This window comes from Scomber japonicus, chromosome 18, assembly GCF_027409825.1.
Source record: "Scomber japonicus isolate fScoJap1 chromosome 18, fScoJap1.pri, whole genome shotgun sequence".
Classification (NCBI taxonomy): Eukaryota; Metazoa; Chordata; class Actinopteri; order Scombriformes; family Scombridae; genus Scomber; species Scomber japonicus.
In genome coordinates, this window is record NC_070595.1 from 15,759,402 (window position 1) to 15,780,141 (window position 20,740).

A 20,740-nucleotide genomic window follows, 5' to 3' on the forward strand; every position below is an offset into this window, starting at 1 on the left:
ACTTCAGCACAGTTTATGACTAATTTGAAAATCTGACTGATATTTGAGCCAAGTTTTTAAAAATGTCCTCAAAGAGCATCCCGTCACATTACATTCATAAACTTTTAAATAATTAAACATGAAAGTTGAAAACATTAATTTGCCAAAAGAAAAAAAAAACACCTCAAGGTCCACTATCTTTGTTCATATAGCTTTTGACCACATTTAATAGTATTTCTCTTTGGATGGAGTCTGCTCAGTTGTCATGGAGATACAGTCACTTCAGTAGACATCACATAGCAAGCATGGAGCTTTTGTCAAGTGATAAAAGGTGCTCATAAGTGCACATGTGGAAGATCATGAGATGAGGCTAAAAGCTCTGGAAAAAGCTATCACGGGGACCTTGAGTTATGTGTGTATTCCTCTTCTGTATTATCATCAGTAACTCATCCTTCATTTAATTACTAGCATGTAAGTCCTCTTAATAATGAACATAGATTTGACCAAATACAGCTGTGTAAACTAGTCTGTAGCTAATATAAAATGTTGGGAGGAAAAAAAACATCAGTAATTGTTCAAGAGCAACACCTCAGGTTTAGATTTGATCATTTATATTCCATTAAATCATTGCCCTTGCATTGTGGCCTTTTAGTGTTTTGGGGTGTGTGTGCAAGTGTGAAGTGTAAAACAGCTCATTACCCAGAGGGCTTTGGAGTTATGTGGGTGTTGCTTGTATCTAACAGACTGAAGGCGGGCTGTGGTTTGGTGTTCACGTGGTTCACAGTCTTTACTACATACTGTCGTGAATTCACAAAGCCCAGAGGCATCATGCTAATATCCTCCCACTCAGTTACAACCAACGGAAGGCCTGCAAAGAAACCTGATGTAGGACATCTAAGATACAGCATATTACAAAGGAAATATGATAGATTTAGTGATTTGTCTTATGTAGAACACGTCCTTGGATTTCTGTGTTGTTTACTTCGATATAGGAGAAAGCACGCCGTTTGACTTTCTGATATGAAAATAAAAAGGAGGATTTTGTGGCTGACTTGTTGTTATCCTGCTGTGTTTATCTGTTTCTGGTTCACATCGAAGGGGCATGAGAGCATCCATAATGTTTAATAAGCAGTGGGATGTTTAGATTGTAGATGCAGGTTGGAGCAAAGAGAAGCCAGACCCACCATCTCTGCATGCAGTGCCCCAAACAAGAACCACATGTCCCAGTCCTAGTTCTTTAATTCTCTCTCTCTCTCTCTCTCTCTCTCTCTCTCTCTCTCATACCCCACTTCCCTCTCTCCGCCCCATCTTCATGCTACAGACTCTCAGTAACCCCTCACCCTGGGAAAAAACGTGGAACCTCAAAGATTCAAAAACACATGTGGTAAGCCATAAAACTTCACATGCACTCTATGTACCCTAACCCCCCTCCAACCCCCCACCCCCCGCCAACCCTACGCTCCCATCCCCTGCAACCACTCACCCAATCGACACACACATGGACGTACAAGGAGCAGAAAAGTCATACATAAGAGGAGACATGGAAACAATAGGACGAGAGGAAGCAACATCAGGCAACAATCTGAGATGTCTGTGGCGGGGAGCAAAAACAAAGAAGTTTGGGGGGTTGGTGGTGGGACAATGGCGACAGTCAGAAAGAAGGTGACTGCAGGCTACCATTCCTGCACGGGCCCAGAACAATGCCTATCCTGTGGCTTGGTGGGGCTGTGCTGTGCACTAGGTGAAATTTAAGACAAACGTAAACACCAAAGGAGGACAATGGTGCTCACTCTCTTTACAAAAGATGCTTTTCCTTCAGCTGCAGGGAGGATGCACACAGAATCCACCAACGCAGCCAGGCCAACTATCATACCTCACGTCCTCAGCACCCTTTTAGCAGCACTGCATCCGATATCACTGCACTACACTGGCGGCAGATTGGATTTCTGGCCCTCAACATCAAACCCCTGTCTTCTTCATTTCCCAAAGCATTTGTGAGATACATAATCTCCTCAGATTCTTGCCATGTGATTAGGGAGGGAAATATAATGCCTTTTTTTTTCTCTTAGTACTGTTAGAGAAAAAAAGCGTTCTATGGAAGATTTGTTTCAGCCTTCAAATGTTTTGGTCACATATGTTGGTCATTAAGAACAGATCCAATGTATTGTTCCAAACTTATAGGATATCTGTTCTAATAGTGTTCTGTAAGACCCCACTCTACTATAATGTGTATTAAAGTGATGCCTACTCTGTTCTTTCAGAAACACTAAAATTGAACAGTCTATAAGCTACAATAATAACCCTGTTAATTTCTTTTTGATGGATAGTTTCTGTTTCTTCATAGCCAAGCAGCTGTCATCTAAACACGTCAGGAAATTGGGCATTGGTTGAGATTGAAGGCGCAGGAGTCTGTTATTGGTTAGAGTGGAGTATCAGGCAGTATAAAGTCATGTGATTGGTCACATGGTAGGGGGCTCAGCTACCGCAGTGGCGCCTGGCCAGGTTCCAGACGAGGCCCCCTGGTTGACCACAGTCCCATGGCTGTCTGGGGTGATGCCTGTGTGGAACAACTCGCATGGATCCAGGTTCTAAATGAAGGGGTTCAGGACCCAAAATTGGGGGTCTCACTCTGTCATATCCGTCTATGGTGGAATGATTGGAGTGTATTTAAATGGGGTTGAGGTTCGTGGTGACAGACAGTGAGCAGAGTTTTTTCCCATGTCCTCTACGCTCAGCTGTGTGCTCTAGTTTGATGTTTTAGACTCTACATTTCATTGTAATCCATGACTCCATGTCTTTTGTTATGTGATAAAAAATCCTTCATATTTCAGACTTTTGGTACTAAAAAGCCATCTCTAAATGCTTTTGAAGAGGATTTTCTTTAAAGGGGGTCAAGGTCACATCTTTTGTACTACAACAGCCCATTTTAGTAAGTGACTTGCACAATAATGACTGCATATGGACGTCAAAGCTTTGCCTCCACCAATCAAAGCGCATCTGTGTGATCCTGGTTCCACTTCCTATTTAGGTTCCTGTGCGCCGTTGTTCACAGTCAGAGCCTTTGATCTCGTCTCATGTGGGCGGAACAGGTAGCAGACTTTGGATATCATCGGGGGGAAACAATAGCAGGCAGAGTGTGGACATGAGGGGGCTGAGGTGTCTAGTTGGCACAAAGTTGTACCAATTCACAACAGATTTCTTAAAGTGGGAAATTGAGTGAGTATCAGGATTAATTATATAAGACTAGGACTTGAGAGAAAGAATGTATGGATAAGTTGGAAAACACTGTGTGCTGATACTGACTGCTGATAATCAGACTAAATTAGCATCAAGACAAAAGTTTATTCTTGAAGCTTTTTCTTGAGCTTTCCACTGCACTGCATGGTTTTAGTCAGCAAATTGAGTTTTTCTTAGCTGTCAGTTCTCATCAAATGATCAAAACTCAAGTAGTCAGCTTTGGTCCTGTAATAACAGGTAGCCATAGAACTGTTCAGATTATTTTGTAAAACTGATATTACTTTTTATTCAACAACAACAACAACATCTTATATAGGCAGAGAATGAGAGGTGTGGGAAGGAAAGATGGTTTTAGTCACATTAACTGGTTGGTCAACCACCTTGGTCCAGACTGAAATATATCAACTATTGGATGGATTGCCATAAAATGTTGTACAGACATTCATGGTTCCCAGAGGATCATCTAACTGACTTATCTAGCAGCACAAGCAGGTCACATTTCTCACTTATCCAGTGAAATATCTCAACATTGATGGTTTGATGCAAACATGTTTTACAGACATGGTTCCAAGACCATGAATGCTACTGACTTTCATGATCCTCTGATTGTTCATCTAGTGCCACTGTGAGATTGAAGTGTGTGAGTTTGAGTGAAATCTTGATAACTACTGGATGAATTGTGGTACAGTTTGAAACTCACAATGAATTGTAATAATATTGGTAATCCTGTGAATTTTCATCTATCCTATCTACCTGCCATTATCAGGTCAGATTTGATTGTATAATACTTTGATTTATGACTTAATATTTGCAAAACAAATTACCTTCACATCAGCTTCACCTGTACTTTGTGTGCAAAGTGCTACTTAGCAAATAGCATGCTAACACACTAAACTAAGTGAACATGGTTCTACATATCAAACACCAACATCTTAGAATTAGGTGTATGATGTCATGTTGGCATTACTATGTACAGCCTCACAGAGTCCCTAGCATGGCCATAGACTCATATTCGTATTGCTTATGTGCTTTTGCTCTTTATGAGGAGAGGCAGTAATCTTACATAGTGAGGCTTTACACAAGTGAACACAGGACAACCAAAGTAATGTTTTGTAATCTTATCAAAGGGTTTGAGTCATAAAAATATACATAAATAAAATGTATCCTATTTATCAAAGTACTTTCTAGCAGCCTTCAAATACACCAGATAATACCCATCTACGGTACTTTTAAAAAGCACCTACATGTCTGAATAGCAGTCTATAGTCTGCCTAACCCAGTGCACTCTTCAAAAAGATGACCCTATCTAAAATAGCCTTCTATACAAAGATGGGTTCACAGGGCCTTCTGACAGTGGAGCGCTGCTGAGTGAGAGCCTCTTAGTTCTAAAGAGTCCAAAGGATGGCCTTCAAGTGTATGCACTGACCTTTGCTGATGAAAGGGCTGAAAATGGTATTTTAACAATATCATGATGCCCTTTCAATATGAAAGGCAGCATAAGCAACACTCTTAGCCAATGAAAGTTAAAATGAGGGTGGGTGGCAGAGGAGCGTGGTGTGCAACAAACAGTGTGTGAAGCTATTTAAATTAAATGATGTAAGGTAGCGTTGTGCACACTCTGATCATAGATAGTTTGCTTTCTTACAGAACTGCAGGTCTCAGTTAATACTGCATGGAGGGAAAGCTTGACAAAAGCTACATAGATTATATTTTCAAAACTGTCTGTTGACCAGAATATTAAAACCACAGATAGAGCTTCATTAATATACACTGTGAGTTTTTCTTGAGTTTGATAGAGACATATACTCATTTTTAAATCCTAAACTAACAAGTATTTTCTGTGAAGCCAGATATAGTTTATTCTTCTGCCTCAGAGCTCCATGGTACTGGCTGACATTCTCCTTCTCTATAAAGAACAGTACCACTGTATTTTATGTTGTAGTTTATAATCCACATACATCATCCTGATGTATTAGATACTCACTAGTGTATTAAACAGCAGCTGAAAAAACACAGTGCCCAGCTTTTAAGATGTTACTGTAACAGTTTTTAAAAATGACCCTACAGATATACGTGTTCAGTGGGAATGAATACTCTTGGGGCTGAGAGCCATGTTTTAGTACTTTTTGTGTAATAGTGGTGTGACCGATGATATTTTATATACTGGGCAGTATAAATACAGTCATTGTTTTGGAATATTAAAAACAGAAATCTTGAGATATTCCAATTGTCTTTACCTTTTAATGCAGCAGTTTGTTTTCAGCTACCTATTCACTGGGACCCTAATTGGGTTTTGAGCAAAATACCCTCACTCACAGTTCATAAAGTACCACAGGAGGCCAAACAGTTTACCATGTAGTAAGCTGGGTGAAAGGTACTTATGGGACATATTTGACAAATGTCTCATTACACACTCTCGCTCCTACACTAAAACACACAGAGGCTCTGGTGGCCAAATTAATACTGCATATTATAATTTCCTACAGGGAGTATATTAAAAGCTGATAATGGATGCAAATCTGATGGAGATTTCTCACTGGATCCAACGAGTTGTACTCTCCACAGCGGGGTGTGTGTGGTGAAGTTTGTTCTACACGCATATATACGTGTACATGAACGCACTTGCATGCACGCGCACACACGCACACACACACACACACACACACACACACACACACACACACACACACACAACCATCCCAATTAGAGCCAGGAAAATCCATACACTTCTCCATCACAAGACATACACACATACACACACAAAACCATAGGAAGCCATTTGCTAATTTGAAAAATAGAACATTTTAATAAAGGCTACATCTCTTCATAATTACAATAATTAAAGTACCGAGGCATCTTTTCAACTGAGCTCTATAGAACGCATAATTTACAGTTTACAAGTGGAGCCAATGAAGCCATGAAAAATATTATAAAACATAAACATGATGAAACGGATACTAAAAGGCATAAAAATATCTTTTCAACATAAGGCCCCTTGTAAAAACCAAGGGAGTAATAAGACCCTTAAAACGGGGTAAAACACGGCAAGAATCCATGTAGGCACAGCTACTGTACTCAATTAAAACACTATGGACATAGTGTATATCACCACCATCGTTATCATCTGCAGCTCATAGTGCAGGCTTGCAATAACACAGAGTAACCCTACTCAAAAGCAACTCACACATACACATAGGTAAGCAAGTTAGGGAGCACATTATAGAGCTTTTGTTGGTAAATATTAATATTGGTGTAAACACATTTTGGGGACTTGAGGACCCATTTAGGGCAGTTTCCTCTTCGTAAATACGTAGGCTATTTGTGCGATGCCTGCGCCACTGAAACAAAAGGCACTAAGACGCGACAGATCAAGGCTAGCTGGGCACAGTCCCAGAGTAGGGAATTCAACATTAATAGCATTTTTGTTCTTTTTTTCATATACACTCAGGGCCCTTCAGAGCAGATGGGGACACAGCCACAAATAGCACTGCAGTAGTAAATATATTATTGAACTTTAAGTGATACAGAGCCATTCTCAAAGCTTCAGCAGTAAGCTCTCCAGCCAAGAGATCAGAGATGTCCTGCTAAATCTCCAGGAACAGGAGTGGAGTTTTGAGTTTTTGAAGAGGTATTTCTGAAGTTTACAGTTCAATATGAGGGGCCGAAAATGAATAAAACCCATTTCCTTTGCTTGAGAACTGATGCTCAGAAGCAAAAAATCACAGATGTGAGAAATTGGAGACGTTTTTCTCATCTCCAAGCAGCTTGTCCATGGAAGAATAATGTGGTTGGGGCAGGGATAATTCCAATAAATAGCAATAGAAATCTTTACACTATAATATGAGCATCACAATACAATGCAATGTACATGTATATCTGCATATACATATTAGCGGAGTGCTAGCGACTGCCCGTGGGCAGATGCTGGCACAGGCAGGGTCAGTCTCAGATTTGAACCCACTGCCCCGCTTCTTTGAAGAGTGGTAATTCACCTAGGGTTTTCTCCTCTGGTAACATGGAGATGTTTCAGTCCATTAAGATACAGTCCATTCTTTTCTTCACTTCAAGGCGGGCTGTTCACATGATAGTCCAGTATTATTGATAACTTGTTCTCCTCCATCTTTCTTCTCCGTTTTTTTTTCATTCAGTCCATCTGCCCAAACCTCAACAACATTCCTTCAACATCTCCAGTCCTACAGTCTTAGCTTAAAAGACACATCAGTCGAGCTTTGTGTGTGTGAGTGTATGAAGGAGTACATCCATGGAGGTGTGAAGCGTCCGTAGGAGTGTGTTCCACAACACGGGCAGGTCTCACTCCATCCTTTCTACCTTGCCCAGGATTTTGCCCTCGTAGGTGGGTAGCAAGGAGCTGTCATCTGACACCTCCTCAAAGACTGCGCCACACTCAAACTCGTCACTGGCCTTCTTGAAATAGTACCTGCAACAGAGAGACAAAGGAACGTTAACACCCAGCGGCCGTCTTTTTCATACACTGTAAGGTTTATAGGCTAAAAGTCAAACAGCATGTTGCCATCCCCTTTGTTCGGACCTTTTAAACATCAAGCCTCATTTCCCCCATCCGTGAAAAGCCACTTAGTACACAATCAACCCGGCCTCCTATACACTCTGGGGTGGGGTGGAACCTGTTGCCATAAAGTCTTGAGTCTAAAATAAGAGACTCACTCTCTTCATCCCTCCCTCCACTCCTACTCTCATTTACTTCTCCCTTTCCTTTTCTCCATCACGTTGTGAGTTTTGCCCCGGCTAACAGGGGCTAATTAGGCCCGCGTGCAAATGAAGGGGTCCTTTGACAAAGGCTGAAATTTTGGGTGCCTGCAAGTCTGCCTGTCATTACCCCCGACTCCTACACACCCGCTCACGCACACGCTACAAGACACACATGCACATGCTTTCACTTGCTCCTCATCCTTGTTTCATTATTACAGGGACAAAGAAAAGAACAGAGACAGACTGAGACAAAGTGGAGGAGGGGAAAAAGCGAACAGTACACTGTGTCCTTCCTTACCCCTGTTGATAGCATGAGCTCTCGCTGAGAGCTATAGGAAGGGCAGTCGACTGCAAACTTTCTGAGTGTATGTGTGTGTCGGAGGAAAAAAAATCTAAGGAGGGGCTTCTTGTCAGCCATGACTTCACTGGGCCATTAATGATGCAACCCCCCTCATCCTCATTTTAGAGGAAGAGAAACCAGCAGGGGTCGGTTAGTAAGTGGGGTGGTGGGAGTGGGGTCTCAGAATTCAACTCATTAACTATGTAATGGAAAAATGCCTCGATTTGCTCCATGTGTGGGGTGACTGGAATGTGGGTATGTTTGTGCGCATTTTGTTTTTTAACGAGACGGGAGGCTGACAAAGTTGAACATGCACTTATAAAACGAAAGCTATAGTCTTAAATATAGTCTGCTCCAATCAGCATGAGGGTGGTCACTAATAAAAAGCAGCTACATTTGAAATACAGGAAGGCTTCAACTAAATGGAACATAAGAGGTCTCTCTCTGAGGAAAATAAAGTGAATAAATAAGACAAATAAGATGACAGGAGAGAGAGCACAAGACATGTCTGATAATTGTATCCTCTTCCTGTATCTGGAGTAGGAAGAAAAAAAAAAAAAAAGTCAAGTCGTCCTACTCTTTTAAAAAAAAAAAATCTTCAAAGAGCCATGATCCTTTTTGCTGAGAGAGACAGACAGAGACAGAGAGAGCCCGAATTTCCACTGGAACATGTTTTATGTGGCTAGATCTGTTTTTTCCCCCCCTTCTCCCCTTCTCTCTCCGTTTGCACTGACATCTGGCACCAATATCGTCTGGCAGGGCCCAGCAGTACTGTTCTTTGTTGAACCGCTGCCATGTTGAAATGACCCAACTCCACACATTCTCTGGCTGCTATTAAAGCGCCGCGCAGCTCTCTTTCCAAAAAATGTGGATGGTATGACACAGGAACTGAGATAGCAAGCCAGAGAGAAAAGAAGAGAAGAGGGGAGGGGGGGTGTGTGGGGGGGTGCAAACAGACAGATGTGGGGAACTCTAAGCTAAGTGCTCGTCACATTTGTCGATCCAAAAACACTGCACACATCTGGACAGGAGGTCTATCCAAAAAGGTTCCATCACTTCTATTTTCTCTAAAAATCAAAGTTTGATACCTGTAATTATTAACACGATACTCAACTCTAATGCTTATTCTGGAAACCGTGGCAGCCTAAACAATGAATGTTTGATCTTTTCCCTTTAATGCCTGCTGGAAAGAGGCAATCAAAGTAAAATCTCTCTCCGCAAACACATCGAAGCTGTGCGGCCTCAGTCAGAGCCCTGTAGTACGGCAAACAAGCGGATCTGGCATTTAACAATCTGCCTTTCAAAAATATCCATAAAATGATTACAACATGTGTAAACATTGTGCACACTCAATGCAAGCACATTCATGTGTGCACACAAGTACACACACCACTGCAGAAAAAAAAGAGCCCCTGATAGCATCAGTGAAGAATTTGCACGCTGGCCATTTGTGTGAGTCTTTGTTGGTTGAAATGAAAGGGGCCGGGGCTTCAAAGCCATGTGTATTAAGTGTGCCTTAGCATGGAAATCAATACCAGATGGGACCCAAATCGCTGCAGTTCAAACTCTCCCACTAACCCCCGCACCACCCAACCTCCCTCTTGTCCTTTCCTTTTCATTGCACCCCCCCTCAACACACACACAAACCACAGCGGCCCAAATCTGACTGCTCACACACATAGAAACAAACAGTGATAACAGCACTCCACATAGACGTGGACTGAGCAGAAATAATTGTGGAGGGGAAAAAAAAAAGACATATTAGGTCTTTAAGGTCATAGGCACTAACAACCATGTAGATATATAAATGTAAAAATATAAATACACCACTCAAACATTGTAGCTAGCCATCATGAGTTGTTCTTACTCTAGTTTGCAGTGGTTTAGGTTGTGATCATTTTGATTGCTCACAATGTCGCCGAGTTATGCCCCACTTTCTCCACTCCTTGTTAGTGTGATTGCCACTTAGGTAAACATAGGTGTATTATAAATCTACCCTCTTCCTGATCGTAACCTGTGCACTGTCTCATAGCCGGTTTATGTTGACACAACAAAAGCCAACAGTCAACTTCAACTCATTCCTTCTTTGTTCTCAACATCAAGGCCAATGAACTGATATGTTTTATTGCCGGCAATCATAATATCACACAGGCTTTGAACTAAAGTTTATTAGCATTACGTCGCTGAATTCACTCTGTAAAACTTCAACAGACACCCAGTATTTGAATTCCCCTCCAACACACACCTGTAGTTGCCCTTCTTGCGGAGCTGCTCCTTGAAGTGGCCCAAGGTGAGACTGTGGCTCTTCATGGTCCTCCGGTAGGGGATTTCCTCGCCGCAAAAGAAATACGTCACCACCGTCTCTCCGCTGCACACCCCGTGGCTTCCTAAACCCTTCTTACACTCCTTCATCCTGGCGGGACACAGGGGGAGAGAAAGGGTGAGTGAGAAGCAGTGGACACCATAATGATGCTTAATGATCAAAAAGAGAAATCAGAAATAGAGCAAAGCATCTACGGGACTGTAACAACCAAATCTCCTACATGCAGCTACATTATACAGAAGACAGTAATGGACTAGAAATACAGTGAAGGCACCCTGGCTGAAGAATTACACTAGCGAGAGAGTGTGTGTGACCCAGTGCCATCACTAAGTGTGTGCTTGTGTGTTGTGTGTGCATGGAGAAGGGGCACAGTATTATCAATTCCCCTTCAGCTATGTCCAAGGCTTTGTAGGCCCACTTCAGAGGAGCTCTCTCTTTGCTAAGCTCTGCTCGCCCCAGCCGACTGCCAGCTCACTGAAGGACAGCCAATAAAAATGATACATATATATATGAAAGAGATGTCTCAGTCAGGTGGTGCAGTGACTACACACTCCCCACACACAGCACAAATACACAAGATTCATGCAAACACAGAGGCAGAGCCAGGCCGCTGTGTACAAAGCTTAAAATAAGCTTTGCAAAGGGGGTCACCTTCTCTTTTGAGTCAATGTATGTGGGTGTGTGCACATGTATAATATGTAGGTTTGCACATGACTATTGGTCTGTCTCCCTACATGTGGAGTGCAGGTGACACATAGGAAGAGTTAAAAGGGTAGAAGTACACTGCAAGGTGAAGGCTATGGCTGAGAGGAGGAGGAAGAGGAGCAGAGAGGAGGAGAGGAGAGGGAGGGCAGGACGCTAGAGGCATCGTACTCTTCTGATTGGAGACTGGGGCTGGATGTGAGGAGGCCAGCAGGGATGGGATTGGCTAGAGAGAGAGGGACGGACCCCCCACCCTTAACAGGCACAAGGTGGCTCTTCTCTCGCTGGAGACTGGACATTGAATGCCTGCAGAGAGACATGACAGGAACTTGATTATTATCATTATCATCCGTATACACAGTGACATTTCCTTCAGTGACATATGAGACATCAATTAAGTTAAAAACTAATCTGGCATTGCTAGAAATCATAACCGAGCAAGAAAGTAGACTGAGGCTAACATCACTGTACAACAACTACTCCTCTACTTCTTGTGTACCTTTGCTTGGTGGTCTTAGTGGAGACCTCCTCCAGTCTGCGGCAGGCCTCCTCCAGCTGGGCCAAAGTGTTGGGAGGGGGCAGTGGAGGCATGGCAGGGTCTTGGATGAATGGCTGTGCTGGCTGGTGGCTACGTAGGTGGCCACAGCTTCCACCACCACCCCACGTGTGCGTCTGGGTAGAGGAGCCTCCAAAGGATTTCTTGGTGCTTTGGGTACTGCAAGAGAGAAAATCATATCATGCATCAAATATTAAGCCCAGCTCTAAGAACTTTAGTATTGGATATTATGGAATAAAACATTTAAATAGCTGTGTCAGCACCAAACCACTCCAAGTAAAAGTGACTGCTCACCTGTGAGACTTGTGCCTGCCTTGCTGTTTACTTTCCAGGATCCACTGCAAGACATTCTGGGTGGGGTCAGTCGTGTCGCTGGGCAACTGCAAGGACCCACAGTCTTCCATACACCTCTCTGCTACTCCATCCTCTGCCCCTGAACGACACACACGCCTGGACAAAGAGCTGGAACGTCTGTGTGGAAGAGAAGGAGAAAGTTAGCGTTGTTTATTTTGATGCAATCGACGTTTAAAAAGTAATTCATCTAGACCTGAATTTAAAAAAAATGCTTTGTACTGACCCCACACTGTTGTCTGCTGAGGTGGCCCCACACATCTCCCTTCCCAGGCTGCGGCTGCGCGGGTAAGGCTGGCAGGGCTGGTACTCGCCACTGCTGGAGCACAGGCCATGCACCCTGAGAGCTGCCTCCCTTTCAATCTGCTCCTTAGACTTGGGACTGGCATGATGGTGGATGTAGTGGTGGTGGATGTGTTTTGTGCTCTGCCTGCTTACGAGGGTCCTGTTGGGGCCCAAGGACACAGTGAAAGCTCCTTGGTCAGGACTAGAAACAGAAGAACTGGAGGGTCCTGTCCTCACAAGGGCCTTGATTCCAAAGCCTGCCCGGGTGAAGGGCCTGTGCTCTGGAGAGCTGGAGCGAGGTGAGTGCCGGATGACAGCAGGGGACTGGCAGCCGGGGGTCTTCAGGACACGAGAGAGGTGTTCGTCCAGGATAGCCTGGGGGTCCTCGTCGGAGGAGCCAGGGAGAAGGGTCAAAGGGTGGGGGGAAAGCTGGGGAGCACTTCCCACGATCTCTGTATCTTCTCTCTCCTCTTCCTGGTTAAAACAACAAGGCAAACACAGTCATCAGCTGAGGGGAAAAAAAAGTAACTTACAATTCTCTTGTCCAGTAAGAATTAGTCTCACACAAACCTCCTGAATCTGCTGCAGCCTCTCCTCCAGAGAGCTCATGGTGTCTTGCTCTCTCTTCAGGTTCTCCAGGCGGGAGATGAGCTGGGCTGCAAAAGCTGCGGGCTCCATTGGGACCATCTCCTTGGGAGGACGGCAGGTGCGCTTTAGGGAGAAGGTGATACATTAGCTGTTGTATTCTCTGTCATCTTTCCATCAAGCCTCTCACAACTTCTACAAAGCATCTATAACCCTCTCACCTAATCTAGCTACATTAATGCATTGTTCTCCACTATTGGAGGCACTGATCAGGGCACTCTCATAGGCACCCATGTCGCTTGGGTTGTTTCAAGGGGTGGCAAGCCTGGCGTATGGTCATGCTGGGCTAGGCCTCGGCTGGTTCCCTTAGTTATTATCAGCAGGCCTCTTTAAACTCAGCTCACTTCAAAGGCTTCCTCGTCAAATATCAAACACTCAGTGGGGGGAGAATAGGGTAGCAGAGGGAGGGATGGAGGGATAGATAGATGGGAAGCAGTGACTTTACATCTAGGAATAAAAGCCACATATCGACAGGGGGTGGGAGAGAACTCCAGGGAGGAAAGGATGAGGGATTAAAAAAATGGGAGATGTTGAGATGTAGAGATGTGTGCTCGCAGGAGGGGAGAGAAAAAGAAAATGAAGAGAGGGAAGGATTGGAGGAGAGAGATAAAGGTGCCAAAAAAGGATGGGAGATCAGAAAGGTTGGGGTAATTTATTCCCCCCCTCTTGTCACACACTGGGCACCTTTGAGGTACAGTATAGTGACAGTATGAGAATGTGTGTGCGTGTGCACACACATCTTAAATTATTTGCATTTTTGCACTGGGGCTTTCTTGATTTTTCTTCCTCTTTTTTGTTTCTCCCTTTCCTTTGTAGTAGGGATGAAGGGGAGAAAAGAGTGAGAAAAAGAGGCGCTGTCTGATGGAGCCTGGGGCTGGTGCACCATGGGAATGGCAGCCATCGTCAAAAATCAGACGGGAAACAAAAACAAGAATAATAGCGAAAATACAGTAAAGGGGGAGAGCAAGAAAAGAGTGGCAAAATCCAATCTGTGGATCTTTTGCTAATATATGGAACACTTGCTGCATGTGCTCAAGAAAAAGGGGGGTTACATCAAGTTTATTTTAACTTCTGTGACAACTGTCACTGTTTCGATCCTCCGTTCCTGTCCTTCTGGAAACCTGAAGTTAGCTTCAGTAAAGTCTTAAGCTACCAACTCGCCTCTGACCCACTGAGAGCTCACATGACACGCTCAAACGCTTCCCTCAGATCCCTCACTTTTAGACGGGGGGCCTGACTGAGTGTGTGTATATGCAGGGGGTGGGGGTGCTGTGGAAAAAAAGGGGGCCAGCTCTGTTGGAAGTTGTCACTTCCCTGTGCGTTTGCTCCATTCATCCTTGGATCAAAGCGCTGCGTGTGCATGCATGTGCGTGTGAATGTGTCTGAGTATCTTTGTGTTTTTGTTGAGGAACCGGGCTGATTTCAGAGCCCTCGGGATAAAGCGGTAGAGATCTTCCTCATCTCTCCCTATTCTCCATATTTACAGCATCAGTAGGGAAGAAAAACCCTGGTGTGTTCCGAGCGCTGTGGCGATAAACAGCTTAGAGACCTCCCCGTCTCCCGCAGACTTCAAGGAACCCTAATGGGGGTGTAGGTGACACCAAAGGTAGCAAGGGGGCTCATGTTTGGATGTGTTTGTGCTTCTTATGCATGTCTGTGTGTGTGTGTGTGTGAGAGAGAGAGAGAGAGAGAGAGAGAGAGAGAGAGAGAGAGAGAGAGAGAGAGAGAGAGAGAGAGAGAGAGAGAGAGAGAGAGAGAGAGAGAGAGAGAGAGAGAGAGAGAGAGAGAGTCGGAGGCTGGGTCTTTGACGTTACTCTTCAGATGTTTGCTGGTGTTGTTGAATTGAGAATGCCGAATACAGTTTGTGCGGTACTATTCATAGAACCAAGAGAGACCCGGAACAGAGGGTGGTATGGAAATTACACTGTGGGACCCAGGTTCAAAAAGACTTCTGAGCATGTGTATGCGTGGTTATGTGTTTGTGTGCATTTGTGTACTTACAGGGAAAGCAGGCAGAGAGACTTGGCTGTTCATTCTCATGTTCCGCTGCATCTCTCTATGTAGCTGTTTCTTGGAGCCCGGTTTATATGGAGGGATGCCATCTCTGAGGGCATACAGACAGATCACAGAAGGTCAATTACCCAATCAGAGACATTAAAAGACCATTCAGGAAGATCCCTATTAGCTGACTGGGTAGTTCAAACACACTTCAAGTGAGATGAAATCTAATTTATTAATTCTCCTATCCAATTTGTTTTTCATCTTTCAGACTTAATATGAGAACAAAAAAGATACTCAGAGATAAAACATGCCAGCCTTTCCGGTCTATGTGCGTCTGAGCAAGGTGATTGTGAGTGAGGTGGTTGGAGGGTTTGTTAAAGTTACACTAATGTTCAGCTCTGGCTGCAGCACAACACTGGGCACCCTACTGGCCATTTCTTTTCAACAGCATACGCACATGCACGCACACACACACAATCATACAGACACAGACACAGACACACAAACACACACACACACACACACACACACACACACAGAGCGGTCACAGTATGCTCTGCTCTATTGGCCAGAAGTAGTGTCAGCATTAGCATTCCCCTACTGACTTTTATGTTGAGCTGAGGACACTGTTAGCATTAGCTACTCATTATCCTTATTCAAAGAGTTACTGCAGGACAGCACCCAAGGGTGTAGCTAACCTGGTTAAATCTGTCTGAGGGGCTGAATGGCTGACTGGCTAAAAAATGAAATCAAACAACAAACAGCAAAGCTCAAACTTCAAACTGAAGCACTTGACAGTGTAAAACAGTGTCTTTTCTCCCATGCTAAACAGCAGTTTCCTGGTGACCTAGCCTAACTGAGGAGCACTTTTCCACTTTTGCTTTGAAATGCCACAGTCATGCGCATAAGCAACACCCCCCCCCCTCCTCCTCCTCCCAATCTTCATTTGGCAAGCGCTGCCGCAGCCAGCCTCTGATCTCCGCACATCAAAAGGCTGGTTTGTAAGATAAGGTAATGTTTGAAGTCTGCGCAGCTGCATTCCCCAGCGTCCAAGCAAATCCATAAATAAGATATAAGCAAAAATCCCCCCTCCACCACTCTCTTTCTCTTCCCACCCAACCTCCTCCTCCTCCCCCGTTGCTTTTTCCCTTTTCTATTCTTTTCTTTATCTGTAAATGAGATTCAAATGTTTATGGGTCCTTTTAACTGACCTAAAGAGAGGCAGATAGTCTGATCAAGGACAGAGTGTGCAGGAAATGAGGTTGGGGGTTGTGTCCCTGTCCCTGTGCTTTGTCACTTTACTGGGCAAAGTACAGCCGAATAGGACTATATGGGCCCCGGTGTCTTTGAAGCTGGGTTGTCTACAGATATACCCGAGCAGAGGACTCCCTGTTGTAAAAAAAAAAAAAACTCTTTATAGCGGCCATATTCATCTGTAGCCCAGCCCACTGATTTAACTGAACTGAACATTGGTATCTTAATCTTAAAGTATCTTGAACTTGGACTTGTGTATTATTGCTTGTTTCACTGACATCATCCATGTAGGCCATGATGCCTCCCATGTGAGATGAGGTCAAGAATTTGTACCAAGATGTTTCTACTTTCTGTCCAACACCAGCTGACCTGTGTGCTCCTGGCCTTGATCTGTGCACTGACTTCATAGTACCTTGTCACTTGAGCGACACGTGATTATGCCAAGTAATCCTTTAGAGGAACGAGGCCCTCAGCACGTACACAGATAAGCACAAACCACAAACCACACTTGATAATTGACTACACCTTTGAGTCATTTATCAAGCAGAAATGCCAAACATTTGCTGATTATTGGTTATCATAATGTGAATATTTTGTTTCTTTCATCATGTCTCTCAGAACTTGTTATTGGCATTTTCCACGATTTTCAGACATTATGTAGACTAAATGATCAGTCCGTTAATGGAAAGAAGTAATCAGCAGACTAGTGGTAAGTTGCATCCATACGCTACTCTGTGAAACATTCAGTGCCAATATCATCTGATTCATTTACATGTAAAGCCTCTCCACATATTCCCATGTTTCAACTCAAGTCTTTTTGCATTTATATTATAATAGTTGTATATTATAGTTGTTTAAGAGTACCGACTTCAAAGATGGGGCTTGGCACTAACCCATCCCATATCCTGACTGCTCCACACCTTCCAAATGTTTTCAAAGAGATATAATTCACTGATATTTTCACTACAGTAAACCATGCTGCCAGTTTGATTAAAACTTTCAACAGCCAGCTGAAGGAAGCTGACACTGTCTTTTTTTGGATTTCCACAGCACCTCATTTCACATTCCCAAAACACCCGCCTGCACTGGCACACTCACACACACTTGTGTGTTTGGTTAATATTCACTTACACACTGCTGTCAGTCACAGACATGGCGTCGTCGGTCAACGCGTCACTGGATACCTCGCTGTCATTGGTGCTGCTGGTGGGGGCAAAAGAGCCCACATGGCAGGGGTTGAGTGAGTCTCCTCTCTTGTATGATCTGTAGAGGTTACAACAACAGAGATCAGATTAATACTAATACAACACCATGAGACGGCATCTAACAGGTGGATGACATTTCAATACTACTTCCTGAGGAGTATAGGCAGGTGTATTTCACTAAGGATCTGGGATCAAGACAGGCTTCTGAAGTTTGAATGACACTGAAAGGAGCAAGTGTTTGTGTGTATCAATAACATATACACTCTGTAATAAATGGATCTGACCAGCTCATTTGGAGCCCGGCAACCTCGTCCCCTAAAATATAAGTTCATCTGCACTGGGAAAACTTTAGTTTTCTCCTTATACCCTATTTGTGCCTTCCTAAATACCCCACAATTTCTCTCTTTCCATTTCTCTCATTCACACTCACTCTTTCCTCAGCATTCATCTCCCGCTGTGCATGCATTCTTGCCATGGTACAGGAGGAGGAGAAAAGGGGGGAGTGACCAAAAGAAAAAAAAGTATAGAGCGGAAGCATGAGAGTGTGTCAGAGAAGGAAAGAAAGGAGAGAGGAAAAAAAGGGGGGTCTCCATGAGGAGGGAGAGACCCAGCATGACTAAAGCTGTAGGGCCCCAGCTCTAGGCTGACCTTCAGAGGGGCTTGCAAAGAGTCAGGTATTTAACACAGCTGGCCTTGCATTCTTCCCTCCCTGCCTCTCTCTCACCCCCTCATTTATCCTTTCTCCTCCCTCCCTTTCTTTCATGAGGTGCACCCACCTCCCCCCTCTGTCCTTCCTTTCCGCTCTCTTTCCACTCACTTTCGCTCCAAAAGCATGCCTTCTAGTCCCCATCCCTGAGTTTTCAAAAGGAAAAAGATAAAAGTGGAGAAGGCGGGGGAAAGCAGCAAAGGAGGGAATCAGAGGAGAATTGACGCAAACAAGAAAAGAGGGAAGAAGAGAGTGAGAGGGTTGGGGGGGTGGTGGTGGTGGTGGTGGTGGGGGGTATTGATTCTGTACTGTTGCTGCTGCTGTTCGGGGTTTGTTTTCTTCTTTCTTTTTTTTTCAAGAGAACCTGAGTCAGATGAGAAGAGGTGAGGAGAGGGAAGCGGAAAAGGGAGAAATGGGTTCCACATGTTTTGAATCTGAAGAGTGACAATGGGAGGGGAGAAAAAGGCACCAGGGCTCCATGTCAAAAGAAGACTATTCTACCAGTCTGAAAGCCAGGAATGGGAGCAAGTGGGTTGCTTCCCCACCACTCCCAACACTCCTGAACAAGCTGTCAATCCGCATTGTCCAAGAGCAGGAAGCTGTCACTTTGCTCTGCCTGTCACGTCCATTATAAAAGTTAAGATCTTAGTGCAACTTGTGATTTAGTAACAGTAACATAAGAAGCTGCCCCAATGTTGGCACACTGTATTCCCACTGTGTCCAATTTAAAAAGATTATGTATATTCACCCATATTTTATAGACTTATAAACCTCCCAGAATAACCTACATTTGCTCTGTTCTGTTGTCAATCTAAAGTTTTATTTCACTCTTTTAACAGTGACAGGAAAGACAGGGAAGGTCATAACACCAAAGCATCCAAATGAAGCTATAAAACATTTAAAAAAGCGCCATCTATAGATCTGCTAGCTTATAGATTTCTATCTCTGCCAAAGGCCTGAGGACAGTGTGGTACAGGAGGAAGCATAGCATAACAATGTCATCATCTATTATTTGCTGGCTGGGGCCGGAGCCAGCCATGCTCTGTGAACTTTTCCCGTGGAAGACGATCCCTCATTCTGCGGAACTATTTCAAAGCCCCGGAAATCCAGGCAAGCGCCAGCAGAGGGCTGCTGCTGGAGATGGTGAGAGGGAGAGAAGGGCCAGAGCAAGCCAGGGAATGGAAGACAGGGAGAGTTTTCTGAAGACTTAACAGAAACCCAAAAGGTGATATAGAGAAAAGGTGTGTTTTCTACTTGTATACAAAGGGGGTCCCATTTATGTGGATTATTGTTTGTGGTGTGTACAGAATAAATCATTTTTCTTTCATTTTTTCAAACACAGGTTAAAAAGGTGTTGTAGCCTTACCTGTATCCTCTCTCTATCACCTCCACCGCCCTCATGGACACGGAGGCCCTCTGCCCCTTTGCAGACAGTCCAACCAGGGCTTTGGCTTTGAAATCACAACTCCACTCCTCTTCTTCATTGAGCGTGGGCAGGTATCCACATACTACTTTCAGGTCGCCCAGCCCGTTTGAGTTGACGTGACTGGGGTTTTCTCCCCCAGTCCTCACGTACTCGAGGTAAATGTCAGAGGTCAGAAACATCTGGTAGGCGTTCTCCTCCATGTTGGTTTGGATCTCGGTCTGTGCCTGGTCAAACATCGCTGAGTCTATGTGTTGCTTCTTGATATTATCCCGTATGAAGGTTTTAGTCGCGGGCTTGAGCTGTTTGGCGACAATGCTGTTTTCGATGTAGCGCTTGTAAATTGCTTTGGCGACTCTATGCGTTTTGGTATCCTTGAGGTCCATTTGCCTGAAGCCATTACAGGCGAACCAAAAGTCTAAAGTATCGACACATTTCTCTCGCTCCAGGAATGTCCTAAAAAGAAGCGCACCGTCCTGGTCCCCGAGGAGAGAGTGTAAAGACTTGGTCCACCGGGAGAGCGGTGAATCCGGGGAGGCACTCCCCTCGGGCTCCCCAAGTCCATCCTCGTTCCTCCTTGCCGAGGACCCCGGAGAGCCGAGCACAACTGATTTAGGGGGTTCCAGGGGTTTCATCATCGCGAGTTTGCCGGGGTAGCAGGGCGCCTCGCCCTCCTCCCCAGGCACCGGGGGTCGAGGGGCATCTTCTCGGAAACTACTGGCGATATGGTCCATAAGCACCCGGCTCATGGCTCTGAAGGCAGAAGAGAGCCTGTGTGCTGTTCGCCTCCTCTGAGCTTCTACTGTAATCTCCTCACTCTCTTATGTCAGCGGGGGAGCTTCTCTCTGGCTGCCCGTCTTCTCTCTGAAACACAAAGTATTGATCTAATCAAAACCAGATCCGCCCCAACTTCAAAGGGAAGAGAGGAGCAGCAAGAGTCTTTTCAGAGCCTCTCTGACTTTTACAGAAAAAGACATGCTAGTCCACAGGAGAGAAAAAAATGTG

The 20,740-nt window shown here is 44.5% G+C and overlaps 1 protein-coding gene across 1 annotated transcript; it reads right to left on the reverse strand.

Annotated features, from left to right (window-relative positions):
• Positions 1–5,994: 5,994 nt before the first annotated feature.
• On the reverse strand, positions 5,995–20,484 carry axin2 (axin 2 (conductin, axil)). The gene is made up of 10 exons (XM_053338105.1): positions 19,679–20,484; positions 17,533–17,664; positions 15,148–15,250; positions 13,072–13,212; positions 12,443–12,975; positions 12,160–12,336; positions 11,809–12,024; positions 11,481–11,615; positions 10,530–10,697; positions 5,995–7,654 (listed from the first exon to the last, which is right to left on the reverse strand). Exons 1-10 carry the CDS (start codon positions 20,482–20,484, stop codon positions 7,528–7,530), a joined length of 2,538 nt encoding a protein of 845 aa, XP_053194080.1. The 3' UTR covers positions 5,995–7,527.
• Positions 20,485–20,740: the final 256 nt, after the last annotated feature.